General features: G+C 39.5%; 2 protein-coding genes across 5 annotated transcripts in view; one reads left to right on the top strand and one right to left on the bottom strand.

The window, feature by feature from the left end:
• FAR1 (fatty acyl-CoA reductase 1) overlaps positions 1-10,393 on the bottom strand; it is a 97,020-nt gene extending 86,627 nt beyond the window's left edge. For 2 of the 4 annotated variants that reach the window (XM_031942044.1, XM_031942043.1), the window contains exon 1: positions 10,320-10,390. The gene's annotated coding sequence lies outside the window, so the exon portion shown is untranslated. Of the gene's footprint in view, positions 1-2,795; positions 2,985-10,319 lie in introns of all 4 variants that reach the window. The other 2 variants (XM_031942042.1, XM_031942041.1) reach the window with 2 other exon arrangements.
• LOC116420068 (translation initiation factor IF-2-like) lies at positions 9,062-12,927 on the top strand. Its single transcript, XM_031943559.1, is given in 3 exon segments — positions 9,062-9,085; positions 9,829-10,567; positions 10,570-12,927. Coding segments are annotated over 3 exon segments (1,680 nt in total). The 3' UTR covers positions 11,487-12,927.
• The last annotated feature ends 1,805 nt before the right edge of the window (positions 12,928-14,732 follow it).

The raw sequence follows: 14,732 nt of genomic DNA, 5'->3' as shown, positions 1-14,732 counted from the left end.
GTGTCCATCTCTCCATGACCCTAATTGGGATTTTCTTGGCAAAGATATTGGAGTGGTTTTCCATTTCCTTCTCCAGCTCATTTTAGCAATCAGGAAACTGAAGCAAATGAAATTAGCCAATAAGTGTCTAGAGCTGAATTCGAACTTGCGTTCCCCTGATTCAACAGCCAGAATCCAATCCGCCATACTATCCAGCTGCACTTTCCTAATAATGAGGGCTGTCCAAAAGATGAATGGGCTGCCTTGAGGGATAGTACATTTTTCCTTGGTGGAGATCCCAAGCAAAGGCTATAATGCCACTTGTCAGATTATGGTCTAATGGGATTCCTTTAGTATATGGGTCAAAACAGATGTCTGCTGAGATGCCTTCCATCTCTCAGATTCTGTTATTCTAAGATGCCCAGCTTGCTCAGGCCTGGAGAAAGGCCAACAGCCTATGTCATGTGTGAATTCTCAGAGGGAAATTGTTAGGTCAGCAGGGAACCAAGTAAACTGAAAAACAACCAGGTACTGACCCTCTCCCCGCACTGGTGCTAACATGAATATGGACTATTCTGGTTTTCAAGAGGGGCCACTACTGGCACTAGTCATTTGATGCCCTCTAGAAAGAGGAGGCTTAAGTATGATTCGATGTTTTTGTTTTGTTGAAGGAATCTGCTCTGGTAATGATAGGCTGATATATAAGATACAGATAAAATTGGAGGGCTGAACCAGATTATCTCTGAGGTCTTTCTCTCCTAGCCCTAGAAAATTATGACTCACCTTATACATAGCAGGGACTGAATAGATGTTTGTTGAACTGATTCATTTTCTGTCAATTAGTCGCTCCTTAGCAACTGTCTAAATCGCTCCTTGGAATTAAATAAGGTGGTAATGGAAAATAAGTAGTTCTTTAAGGACATAAAAGATTATCTCTTTGGACAATACAACTCTAACCTACTGATGTCAATCTTTAGATCACTAAAGGTACTTCTTGCTGACCAATTTTTGTAATTTTTGTTTATGCCAAGTTACCATGGTTGTACTTCACAGAAATACATAGAAATCAGCACAAAAAAAATTTTTTTTAACTTTTTTTCTCTTTTAAAAATGTTTTCTTAAAAAAAAAAAGTTTTCTACACCATGGTCACTTCCTTCCTAAAAACAGAACCTTTTCTGATAATATCACCATTTATATAGCTCCTATTATATTCTAGGCTCAAGGCCAAGTACTTTACAAATATTCTCATTTGATTCTCACAACAAATCCTGAGAGAGGTGCTATAATGATTCCCATTTTAAACATGAGGAAACAGAGAGAGCTTAAGTGACTTGTCCAAGGTCACATAACTATTAAATGTGAGGTCAAATCTGAATGAGGCTCTTTCAGATTTTGGCCTGGCTCTCTATCTACTGGACTACCTACCTGTCAGTAAAGCTGAAATAAAGCAAAAATAAAGAGATCCGATGCAACACTCTGCCCTCCTAATCCAAAATCTCTCCATTAAAAGGAGGACATATATTTCATTACTGCTTACACTTTAATCAATGCCTTTTATTATCATTTTCATTTGTATTATGTACTCATATGTTATCACTCTTCTGGTTCTGTTAAGCCACACAAAAGGACGACTGACATGCTATACCAACTTGTAGACCATGCGAAAGATGCTCACAAATTTCCTTCAATTTTTGATATTCTTTGATTATCAATGTTGTCTAAAAACAATACTGAAATCTGTTACAATTTCTTCAAGAATGTACTTTATCACTTAATTTCTCATGAAGAAGAGCAATTAAACAATCTCAAAATCCAGAGATGAAATCATCAATTCAGGCAGAAATTTCTTTTTTTCTGTTCTTTGAAAAAAATAACATTTTGTACCTGTTTTGAGTCCCAGTGTCTATAGTCTATTCCATCAATTCAGTGAAAGCAGCTGCCAAAACATTCCCTTCCAACATCTTCACTAAGAACACACACAACCTTGCTTAGATATCAAATAGCATTGCGCACTTTTTTGTGAATTCATAAGATTCTATTTCACAGTTTAGTTATTTGAGTATTGCTATGTATCTCTTCTGGTCCATAAGCTTCAGAAGGGCAAGAATAGTGTTTTACCTCCCCCCCTCCAAGGTCCTAGCACAGTGCTATGTACAGAAAACAGGTATTTAATAAATGTTTGTTGAACTAAATATTCAATTTCATATCTAATTCTAGATATTCATTTAAAACTATAATCCTTACACATGTCACAATGAAATAAAGAATAAAGCAAGATACCTACAATTGACCTTCCCCAAACTTCTCACAGCATTCTGCCTGAACTTTTCTTTGCATTTCAATCCCTCTCTCATATCGCAGTTATTTGCGCACATGTCTCCCCATTAGAGTAAAAGTTTCTTGGAAGGAACCTGTGTATCAGATTTCACTTTGTATTGCCAGTACCAAAGGGCATACCTTGTACATAGCAGATACCTGAATAATGTTTCTGGATTAGAACTAGTTTTGATCAATTAAACTTCCACATAATAAACATGGTTCTTAATTTCTAAATCATTTCTGTTAATAATTATTAAACTGGCTTACAAAAGCCAAGCACTACAGTAAAAATATGATAGGAATTCCCTCTTTTGCTAAGCACTTTACCACATACCCAGTTTTTTTGACCTTTCTAAAACTGAATAAAAATCAAGAATATATTCTTTAAATCCCACAAAATTTCCCTTGTTACTTATACCAACATTTCTAATATGCCTGAGGCTATTAGAGACAAGGGCCTCATAAGCTCACAAAAGCCACAAACTTAACAAGTTACCTCCTTCTTGAGACTACAATAAAAGGCAATGTTCTGTAGCAGTGCTGTCCTGGAGAGGCAGAAGACCTGGTCTTTGGCCTTGGTTGTACTTAATAGGTTATATGACTTCGGACATATCATTTCCCATTTTAGAGGCCTCCTCAAATTTCTGAGATTCTTTTCACTTTTAATACTGATTCTAAAAATATTCTGAGGAAAAAAAAAAAGAAAACTACTTTAATATTCATATTCAAGGCATACTGGACAAATATCACTTAAGAGGAACTGATACCATAAGCGCAGACCATGACAGAACAAGACTACCGATAGTTGTACGGTTCAGTCTTTTGAGGATTTTAAAGTTCATCATTTGCCAATTCATTCTTACTATACAAGAGCACAAATTCAAGGGACTCCATCTAAAATGGAGTAATTAAAAGCATTTCTTCCTACCACAACTTTTAAAAAGTTTTTTATTTTCAAAACATATGCATGAATGGGGGGGGGGGGTGAGATAGGGGGAAGGAGGGGAAAAATTGGAACAAAAGGTTTGGCAATTGTCAATTCTGTAAAATTACCTATGCATATAACTTGTAAATAAACAGTTATAATAAAAAAAAATTTAAAAAACCATATGCATGGATAATTTTTCAACATTGATCCTTGCAGAACTTTGTGTTTCAAATTTTTCTCTCCCTTCCCCCCCACCACCTTGCCCAGATGGCAAGTAATCCAATATATGTTAAACATGTGCAATTCTTCTATGTATATTTCTACAGTTATCGTACTGCACAAGAAGGATCAAAAAGGGAATTAATGAGAAAGAAAACAAAATGCAAGTAAGCAACAACAAAGAGTAAGAATGCTATGTTGTGGTCCACACTCAGTTCCCCCGGTCCTCTCTCTGGGTGTAGCTGGCTCTCTTCATCACAAGATCATTGGAACTGGCCTGATTCATCTCATTGTTGAAAAGAGTCAATTCCATCACAGTTGTTCATCACATAATCTTGTTACTGTGTACAATGATTTCCTGGTTCTGCTCACTTCACATCAGTTCAGTAACTCTCTCTAGACCTCTCTGAAATCATCCTGCTGATCATTTCTTATAGAACAATAATATTTCTTTACATTCATATACCATAACTAAGGGGTCCTCAAACTTTTTAAATAGGGGGCCAGTTCACTGTCCCTCAGACTGTTGGAGGACTGGACTATAGTAAAAACAAAAACTTTGTTTTGTGGGCCTTTAAATAAACTTCATAGTCCCAGGTGAGGGGGATAATCGTCCTCAGATGCTGCATCTGGCTCATGGGCCGTAGTTTGAGGACCCCTGCCATAACTTATTCAGCTATTCCCCAACTGATGGACATCCACTCAGTTTCCAGTTTCTTGCCACTACAAAAAGGGCTGCCACAAACATTTTTACACATGTACCACCACCTTTTTTTAAATTGTTTATATGAAAATGAACCTTATGCTAGGACCAATAACATTTCTGTTATTACTTAGTCAATATTTCACACAAGGTCAAAGATTTCTAGTGGTAAATGTCCATACGAAGATCCCTTTGGGCTCTAAATTTATGATCCTACTATACGAAAGAGAGGCAAGTTGGCATTAATAGACAGTAGGTTGCCTTGAAGTACATAAGTCACCATCACATTAGCTGTGTGACTATAAACAGGTCACTTATATGAATCCCAGTCAATTCTTGACAAGTTACAGCTAAGATGCTCATCAGCATCAGTAGTTTTTCTACACTGGAAATTTTGAAACTGGTGAAATTACAGCTCTGGACAACCCCCCAAAATTATCATCTGATCACAAATCCTATCTTTTTGTTCCATTCTCTTCTTTCTCTTTTTACCAAATAAATGTCTTTACTTTTCCATATAAATCCTAAAAGAATGTTGGATTGAGGGTAAAATAAAAACAACAACAACAACAAAAAAAAAAAACCTTACACCCTAATTGGTCAAATCACTTAATCTCTCTTTTTCAGATATCCTCCTCTATAAAATGGAGCAAATAATGATCCCTATCTCACAAAGATTTAAGGACCAAATGAGAGAATATAAGCAGATTTTGAGTTCCTCAAGGGAAGAGTCTTTTATCCTTTTTTTATCCCTAACAGTGCCTGGTATACACAGGAGTTGCTTAATAAATGCATTGCCCTAAAGCCCTAAATAAATAGGAGCTATTATTATTATTATTACCCACTTTTCAGGATACTGTTCAAGTACTTTATGATTTCCTCTGCAACCTAAGGCTCATTCAAGCACTTTGTCACATATGGCTTTGAAACATGCCTCACCCACTGTTCCGTATATATGATTGAGTGGAATAAGTGCTGTGTCTGATAGTCAAAGACTGTCAGTTCTGCTACTTATTACTTAATGTGACCAAGGTAAGCTGCTTCTCTAGTCCCGTTTCTTCATCTGTAAATTGTTGGGGGTTGGATTACATGATCTCTGAGATCTAAATCTACAATCCTGTATATCATCTAACCAAATATTAAGTTCCTAGAAGGTAGGGGCCATCTTACATTTCTTTTGTGTATTCCTATATACAGAAATAGTGTTAGATAGTGCTAGACATGACAAACATCTGTGACTAAATAAATGAAATCTATGTCTTTGAAGACAATGTTGACATTCATTTCCAAGTTATTTGGTTTAATACTAGCATTACTTCCTTGCCTAACAAATAAAACTGGATAACCAGAAGGCTCGGCAAATGCAGGTTATACTAGTTCAATGCATTTACTTGTTAACTCAAAATGAAGTAGAAAAACCTTTTGTTTCAAATCTGAGATTGTCTGCCAAAATATGCTGAACATAATTTAGTACTTGATGATTAAAGACTCTGCTCTATTCATAGTTATAAAATACCATCTTCATACTATCCTTATAGTCCAATAGTCCTCCAACTATTCTTTCTTCTCTCTTTAAGTGCAGGACTAGTATATACAAAGTTTTTTCTATTGTAGAGGAGTGAATCACACAGGATAAAAATCCAGGGTCACGTAAATTTTTTAAAAATTTAGCTTTTAAAAATAAAAAGCAAAACATTCCATTTATCAACTTTTAAATTTAATAATATAAAACTGCAATAAGTTCAATAGCAATAAGCTAGGTGGTGCAGTAGATAGAGCACCAGCCCTGAAATCAGGAGGACCTGAGTTCAAATCTGATCTCAGATACTTAAATGGCTGTGTGACCTTGGGCAAGTCAATTAACCCCAATATGCCTCAGCAAAAAAAAAAAAAAAAAAAAGAAGAAGAAGAAAGAAAGAATAATAAATATATACTTTAATTACTATAATCTGTAATTGATAATACTTTAGGGCAGAAGGTGGAGAGAAGGGAAAATATGACAAAAATGGGGCACAGCTACTCACAAAACAAAAGTATCAGAGACACCTTTAAGTGATACACTGAGATATAACTCATTATTCTACAATCACAACTCATACATATACAGATATATTTTCCCCCATCTGGAATGTAACCATTACAGACTTAAAGCTTTGCTAACAAATTGATGGTTGATCTCACGATCAAATTAAACAACCAATTATTTATTAAGCATCTACTATGCTAGGCATCATGAGAAAAATTGGTGAAAGACAATGTCCCAGAGGTTGTGGGATTAAGGTGAAGGTCATATCCAAACAAATGACAGAGGCTCTGCACTCCTGGGATAGTAGGACAATAGGCCCAATGTGTAGTTAACATGTACCAGGCACACACTTTTGGTAGTGAATAAATCCTTAACATCAGGTTTTTGGATTTTTTTGTGGGATTGTCTGTGTGTTATGTGTCTTGTGTGTGAATCTCTGTGTGAAAGAGAATGAGAGTGAAAAAAAAAAAAGATCTTTTTCTCTTAAAATTCAAGGATAGGGAAAAAATTATTGAGGATTTCAGCTGATCAAACAACATAAACTTAGCTTTATGAATTTCAATATTTCAAATGGCCCAAATTGCTATCTGGTTGTGGGACCAAGCAAATCTAATGAATCAAGAAATTATGCAACTGATGCAGGAGGAATGAAAAGGAAGGAGGAGAACATATTCAAGAAAATCATAGTAGATCTGCCCTAGTAGTAATATCATCCCCATCCTGAAAATAAAGAAACTGAGGCCCAGAGAAGGCAAGTTGATGTGTCCATAGTCTCATAAACATTATGTATCAGAGGGAAAATTCAAGTCCAGTTCTTCCTGACTACAAGCCCAGCAATCAATCTACCACCTTCCAGCGCACCTCACCGTGAATTGTGCAAGACTCAACATCATCCAACGGATCTGTTACTGTCTAAATTGGATTGACTCTTCACTTTTCAAACTTCTGGGATTCGTCAGCTTTGATTTATTATGCTAATCAATTCCTCAAAACTCACACCCTTGACTTCCCCACTATTTTGCTTTCTTGGTAATATTCATTCCTCCCAATTATTCTTCTTGACTCGTCTGCTTATCAGCTATTAATTCTTTTTTTTTTTTTTTTAATTTAATAGCCTTTTATTTACAGGATATATGCATGGGTAACTTTACAGCATTAACAACTGCCAAACCTCTTGTTCCAATTTTTCACCTCTTACCCCACCCCCTCCCCTAGATGGCAGGATGACCAGTAGATGTTAAATATATTAAAATATAAATTAGATACACAATAAGTATACATGACCAAAACGTTATTTTGCTGTACAAAAAGAATCAGACTCTGAAATATTGTACAATTAGCTTGTGAAGGAAATCAAAAATGCAGGTGTGCATAAATATAGGGATTGGGAATTCAATGTAATGGTTTTTAGTCATCTCCCAGAGTTCTTTTTCTGGGCATATCAGCTATTAATTCTTAACAAATGCAACCTAAATATTCAGTCCTTCCACTTCTCTCACCAATCTCATGGTTTCAACATCTTTGGGAAGACAATTAAATCTGCATCTGCAAAATTCTCCTAAGTCCAGTCAACTTTACAGCTCCACTTGAAATTCAATCTTAGTCACATCTCCTGATTCACCATTATATCAATAACACCAACATCCTCTAATTCTCCCAGATTGAAATGTTTCTAATTGTGCTTCTAATCCTTCGCCTCAAAACCACATTTAGTCCGAGTTAATCATCTTTTTAAGTAGATAGCCCCCTAGTTAGTATCACTGTGCTTAGAGACTAAACTTTTAAGTTTATTATTCATCCATATAGCTGCTCTTTTTCAGCTATGTGAAAATCGGTATTTTCTTCAAATACTATTTTCAACTTGTTCCTGTGCTCAAGAGACTCCCTATGTTAGTCTTCAGCAATTTCTTGTTCAAATCTTAACCTCATTTTTTTTTCTTTTCCCACACAATTCCATGCCTTGCATGTGATATTTTCCTTTCACACCACCATCCTTGGAATATCTTTCCCCAACTTTTCTGATAATTCATGTCATCAAAATATAGCTCAAAATATGGCTTCAAAATGTTGTTCAAAATTCGCCCTTTAGGGATTCCTTAATTATTAAAAAATCATAGATAGCAAGAGCAGGAAAAGACAGCAGAGGTCAATTAATACAACTCATTTTTATAGAAGTCAGGATGATCATTCAGTATCCAGTATCAAAGCTGAGATTTTTAATCTAGATTCTCTGATTTTAAATCCAATGGTCTTTCCACAACACAGATCTTAACCTTTCTTTTGTTTGTTTTATATTTCAATTCCTCAAAACTGATTTATTATATTTACATTGTGGTTAAATGTCCCAGATTCAGTGTATAGCATCACCCAAAAAAAAAAAAGTGTTTTGTAAAGTAAAGGTATTTCCTTGTTAACTGATAGTCTGGAATGTAACAGTGCTGTACCAATCTGTTTACAACACAAGAGACTGAAGATTAATCACCCAATACAACAAATTAATTTCTTTGGTTTCAGTCCAGGCAACAATAACATTCTAAGTCACAAGCCATCTAGTAAAGAACACAACACAAAAAAAAGTCAAGAAACCTGGAAGAGAAAAAGGAAAGTAAAAATCCTTTTAGCATGCCATTTTATCATAATGAGAATCCTACAAGACAGGGATGTGACTTTCTAAATACTATTTTTATAATTAAGTTCTACAACAATTAAACAGCTTGACAGGCATGTCAAGTTTGTTTTTTTAAAATCAGATTTCACTTATTCTGTAGCATATAATTTCCACCTAGACATTTATCACCAATCCTTTTTTAGTCACTTTCAGGTGTTATTATATGTATATCGCTTCGTATACCTATATGCACACATACAAAATATCATTTTACGATAATGAGAATCCTACAAGACGGGGATGTGACTTTCTAAATACTATTTTTATAATTAAGTTCTACAACAATTAAACAGCTTGACAGGCATGTCAAGTTTGTTTTTTTTTTTAAATCAGATTTCACTTATTCTGTGGCATATAATTTCCACTTAAGGCATTTATCACCAATCCTTTTTCAGTCACTTTCAGGTGTGTTATATGTATATCAGCTCACATATCTATATGCATACATACAAAATACCACACACAGAAGTACATGTATAAAATGACCACTTAGTTAAAGCACTGCTTAACCCAGAAGACTTGCAATATTAACTTTTTAGATGCAACAAATTTTAAAAAGTACAGTTACTCAAAACTTTCAGTGCTACCTCATAAAAAAGAATGCCAGTCTTCCCACAAATTGTGATAAAATTTTTATGTTTGTTTTCTGCATCGGCGAGGGGAGCAGGTAAGGGGAGGAGGCTGCATGGTGGGTTTTGCAATTTAACTCGCGCATATATGCGCGCACACAGACACACACACACTCTCATAGCTGGCATGATATATATCGTGCTTGGCACTGAGCCAGTCCCCTAACCGCTCAGAGAATCTCAGCCCCGATCGTGGCGGACGCAGATAAGTTTGGAGCTCCCCAGTGACCCTCGGTGCCCGGGCAAGGATTTCGCCACGCACAGACGCCCATCGCTCTCCCGTGGGGGTCACACCAGCCACCAAGACCGCCTCTCTACTCCCCGCTCCCTCCCGCCGCATTTCCTCGCACTAAGAGGTTCCCATTCCTCGCTCCCAGACCCCAGGCCACCCTTCACACCGAGCCCGCTTCCGAGCCCCCGGGGCACCCGCTCCAGGAGGGCTGCAGCCAGCCCGAGCATCGCCCTTTCCCAAGCCCGCTCTCCCGCTTCGGGCCCCGCTTTGCTTCCACCACCCAGCCCCGAGGCACGGCTTCCCTCCATCTCCCGACACCTCAGCTCGCGGCCGCGGGCGACCAGGCCCCTCCCCGGCCTCGCCCTTCCCTCCCTCGGGGTCTCTCGGCAGCAGCACCTCGGCGAGACGCTTCCGAAGCCAGGTCTGGGGCGCAGGGAGAAGCCCGGGGGCTCCGCGGGGCCGCGACCCCCGCCCGCCCGGCCGACTCGGGGCCCGGGCCTCGCAGCCGGGCTGGCTTCCCGGCCGCCGGGCCCGGACTGATGGGAGGAGGAGGGCGGGCTCTTCTTTCGCTCCCACTGCCGCTGCCCCCCGGCCCGACCCTTCCCGTCCTCTCACCGAAATCCGGGGGGACCAGGCCGCGTCCGCCCGCTCCCCTGCCCCGCGATGCTTCCCTCGGCCGCCGCCGCCGCGCTCTCCTCACTCCCCTTCCCACCGCCCCCGGCCGGCAGCTGAAGAGCGGACAGACAGCGGCACTCCTATTGGCTGTCCCCGAGCCTGGCGTCAGCCGGCACCGACCCGGACCGCAGAATGCTATTGGCTAGCCAGACGCCTCGTTCCCACGGCTCAATTTTATTGGTGCGTGGTAGCCCCTGGCTCCAGGACCGCTCTTCCTCCTCCCTCCTCCTTCTTCCCTCCTCCTCAACCCGTTTGGATCAGGTTCGGAGGGGGCGAGGGAGGGGAGCTCCCGAGGAGGAGCGACGGGCTGGTCCGGCGGCGGCCAATCGGGGTTCCGCTGGTCGGTCGGAAGGGGGCTTCCGGACCCGGACCCGGACCCGGACCCGGGGGAGGGGCCTGCCTAGCCAATGGGCGTGTGCCCCACGGCCTGGGCCTCCAACCGCTTGGGGGCCCGCCCCGGCCTGGGCCGCTGGCCAGAGCCCCACCCGACCCATGGGCCCCCGCCACACACTGCGGCCTGCAAGGGGAACTTGGCGACGAAGGCCCCCAGGAAGCGCCCGAGGCCCCGGACTCCGTCAGAGGAGGGCTGACGGAGGGGCATCGTACGCACGGGGCCATGGCCATGCCTACGCGGGCCCCGGGCATCCTAGTGACTGCTGGGGGGGGGGGGGGGCGGCCGCCTGGAGCCAGGGCGGCAGCTTGCCCAGGTGGGCAGGCTGCTACCTCCCGCCCCCGCGCTGCCCATTCTCTCGGGCGCACCTGTACCGTCACCTGTGCTCGGGCAGCCCCCTTTCCAGAGACCCCCTTCGGCCGGGCGCTTTCCGCGGACAGCGCGTAACTCCCGTTAGACGGGGCAACGGCGCCGCTGGGGATGGGAAGGAAGAGCCGAGGCGGCTGCGGGTGCCCCGGAGCTCAGCAGACCCCCGAGCAGGTCCTTCCCACCACCATCAACCCTTGGCATCTTTCAGCTTTGAGAAACGATCTGCCCGGGGAGCCCCAAGCACCTGCCCAGACTGGGGACCGAGAGAGAGATCAATTTCTAGCAAGTCAGCGAGCGATGGGTTTCCTTTTCAATCTTTTTTTGCCTTGGTTGCCGTGGCCAAATAATCAGAAAAGTGGCCAACCTCCTCCAGCGATAAGCCTCTCTAGGCTGCTCCTCGGAAAAACAGATGAAGTGTCTCTTGCCCTGTCCTTACACCTTACTTGAGGACTATCTTACATGGTAAAACAATCGAATTGGTGCTTTGTTGACATAATTATTGATAATTCGGGGTCACTTCCGTTTCAAAACTTCAAAATATCAGTGGAGTAGTAGATCAGTTAATATCAAGAACAAGTTCTGGGGAACTAAATCAAATTGATAAGAATAAAAGTCATTCCCAAACTGATAAATGAATATGAACAAGCAGGTTTTTTGGAGGAAGAATTAAAAACTATCAATAGGCATATGAAAAAATTCCCTAAGTCAATAATCAGGGCAATGAAAATTAAAACAACTCAGCTAAATTGACAAAAAGCCAAAAGGACAATGACAAATACTGCTGTAGGAAATGGGGTACTTTTGAATGCTTTGAGCAGTGAACTGGTCTAATTTTGAAAAGTAATTTGGAGCAGTTATACTCCAATGAATAAATTGATCATACCTTTTGATTTGGTTAATTAAGTCTGTACCCTCAAGAGGCCAAAGAAAAAAGGACCAATATGTACAAAAATATTAGCTCTTTTGTGGTTGCAAAAAGAAAAAAAAAAAAAAAAAAAAAAAAAAAAAGGAAAAACAGAGGGTGCCCATCAATTTGTTAAATACCTGGACAAGTTACAGTAGAGGAATGTGAAGGAATACTCTCTTCTTATAAGAAATGATGAAAAGGATGGCTTCAGAAAAGGCTGGGAACACATGTATGAATTAATAGGATGAAGTAAAAACTAGAGAAATAATTTGTAGAATAACAATATTGCAACAATAATTAATTTTGAAAAACTTAGGAATTCTGATCAACATTCAATAAGCTGCCACAATTTCAAAAGGACCCATGATGAAACACTTGTATGAGGATTTGTTTTGCTTGGGCTATACATATTTATAACAGGTTTTGTTTTTTTGGTTTTCTCAGTAGAAAGGACAGGATGAAAGGAAGAAATTCAGAACTGAAAATTGAATCTTAAAAAATTTTAAATCAAATTTTAGAAGAGTAAATAATAGATGTTTGATAAAAACTTAGCTCCTGTGGTTTCACATAGGATAGGTTAGGCAAGATGTGTGGCAAGTGTTGTGAAAATTTGATATACTTTTGATATGTGCTGTCATCATAATGGATATTATAAATGCATATTATAAATAAAGTACACTGTATAAATTTTTTTTAATGCCAAAGAAAACTGATCCTGTCCTGAAGAGTTTCCAACATAAATGAAAAGAGTTGAAAATATGATGGAATGAACACACACAAAAAAAGTCTCTCCCCTCCTCAAAACTATATAAGTAATCTTATATAGATTAAATATGTTCAATTCTTTTAAACATATTGCCATATTTCTCATGTTATGCAAGAAAAATCAGACCAAAACCTTAAGAAAGAAAGAAAAAAAAGGTGAAAATATTATGCTTCAATCCATATTCGGCCTCCATAGTTCTCTCTCTGGTAGCGGTTGGCATTTCTACCCAAGTATTTTGGAATTGTCTTTGAATCATTGCATTTTTGAGAAGTCCATCACAATTGATCATCACAATCTTGCTACTATGTACAATGTTCGCTTTGTTCTGCTCGCTTCACTCAACATTAGATCATATGAATCTTTCCAGGTTTTTCTGAAGTCAGCCTACTTAATATTTCTTATAGAACAATTGTGAGAAATATGAGAAGTTGGGTTTTCATAGATCTTGTCAAAACAGGATGAAGGGAGAGGTGAAATATATTAAGATATCTTAAGATACTGTGTCAGTCAAGGAACTGGCTAAACAAAGTTCCTTGCAAAAGAGCCCAGGCTTAAACAAATGGGCTAGAGTCAAAGACAGGGCACAAACCTTTTGGCATTGGAAATAGGGAAATAAAGGGGATTGTAAATCCAATCTAATTGTCAGATTGTAAATCTGACCAATTGTAATTCTTGATTGTAATCCAACCCAATTATAATTCGGATGATAAATCCAACTAATTATAACTTGACTGTAAATCCAACCAGTTTGAACCTTGAAAGGAATGTTAAGGAACTAAATGAAGAGTATAAATCTTGTTCCCATTTAATATTAATATGAGTATACCCACTTCTCATGAGAATTAATAAAGAATTCTTCTCTCACTTTAAAAAAGCCCTGGTTGGTTGTAACATTACTCCTAAAATAGCTTGCAATTGGGGAAACAGTGGGTAGTGGCTACTCATCTAGGGCTTTTCCCCAATCCTGCTGAGTTCCCGGGAATCTTTTGATAATACAATAATATTCCATTACATTCATATACCATAACTTATTCAGCCATTCTGCAATTGGTGGCATCCACTCAATTTCCAGCTTTTTGCCAATATAAAAAGGGTTGCTACAAAACATTTTTGTGTATGTTGGTCTTTTCCCTGGACTTTTAATACCACTTTGGAATACAGATCCAGTAGTGACACAGCTGGATTAAAGGTTATGCACAGTTTTAGTCCTTCAGGCATAGTTCCAAATTGCTCTCCAGAATGATTGGATCATTTTACAGCTCTACCAGCAATGCATTAGTGTCCTGGTTTTTCTACATCCCCTCCAACATTTATATTTTAGGATGAGTTTTAAATGTAGTTATGTCTACCTCCCTTTTGATATCCAAAGCTAAACAGGATCAGACCTTAGATTGGAGACTATAACAATAGGAAGAACAGCATTCTAAAAGAGAGGCACCTTGGCCTAGTGGAAAAAAGACTGGCCTCAAGTTAGGAAGAAGACTTGGCTTCACGCTTTATCTCTGTTATATACTGACTGTGTGACCTTGAATAAGGCACCTTTCAGTGCCTTAGACAGCTGTTTAAGACTGAGTTACAGAAATGACCAGCAGGAGGATTTCAGATGGATGTGGCTCTCTTTATCAATAAGATGAACCAAATCAGTTCCATTTGTTCAATAATGAATAGAGTCAGCTCTACCCAGTGAAAAAACTCTGGGAAATGAGTGTGAATCACTACATAGCATTCCCAATACCTCTGTTTTTGTCTGCTTGCATTTTTTATTTTTTTCACAGGTTAATTATACACTATTTTAAAGTCCGATTCTTCTTGTGCAGCAAAATAACTGTATGGATATGTATACATATATTGTATTTAACATATACGTTAATATATTTAACATGTATTGGTCTACCTGCCATCTGGGGGAGGGGGTGAGGG

The sequence above is a fragment of the Sarcophilus harrisii genome, chromosome 6 (assembly GCF_902635505.1).
Source record: "Sarcophilus harrisii chromosome 6, mSarHar1.11, whole genome shotgun sequence".
Lineage (NCBI taxonomy): Eukaryota > Metazoa > Chordata > Mammalia > Dasyuromorphia > Dasyuridae > Sarcophilus > Sarcophilus harrisii.
Note: the sequence above shows the minus strand (reverse complement) of the source record. Positions and strands in the feature narration are given on the sequence as shown.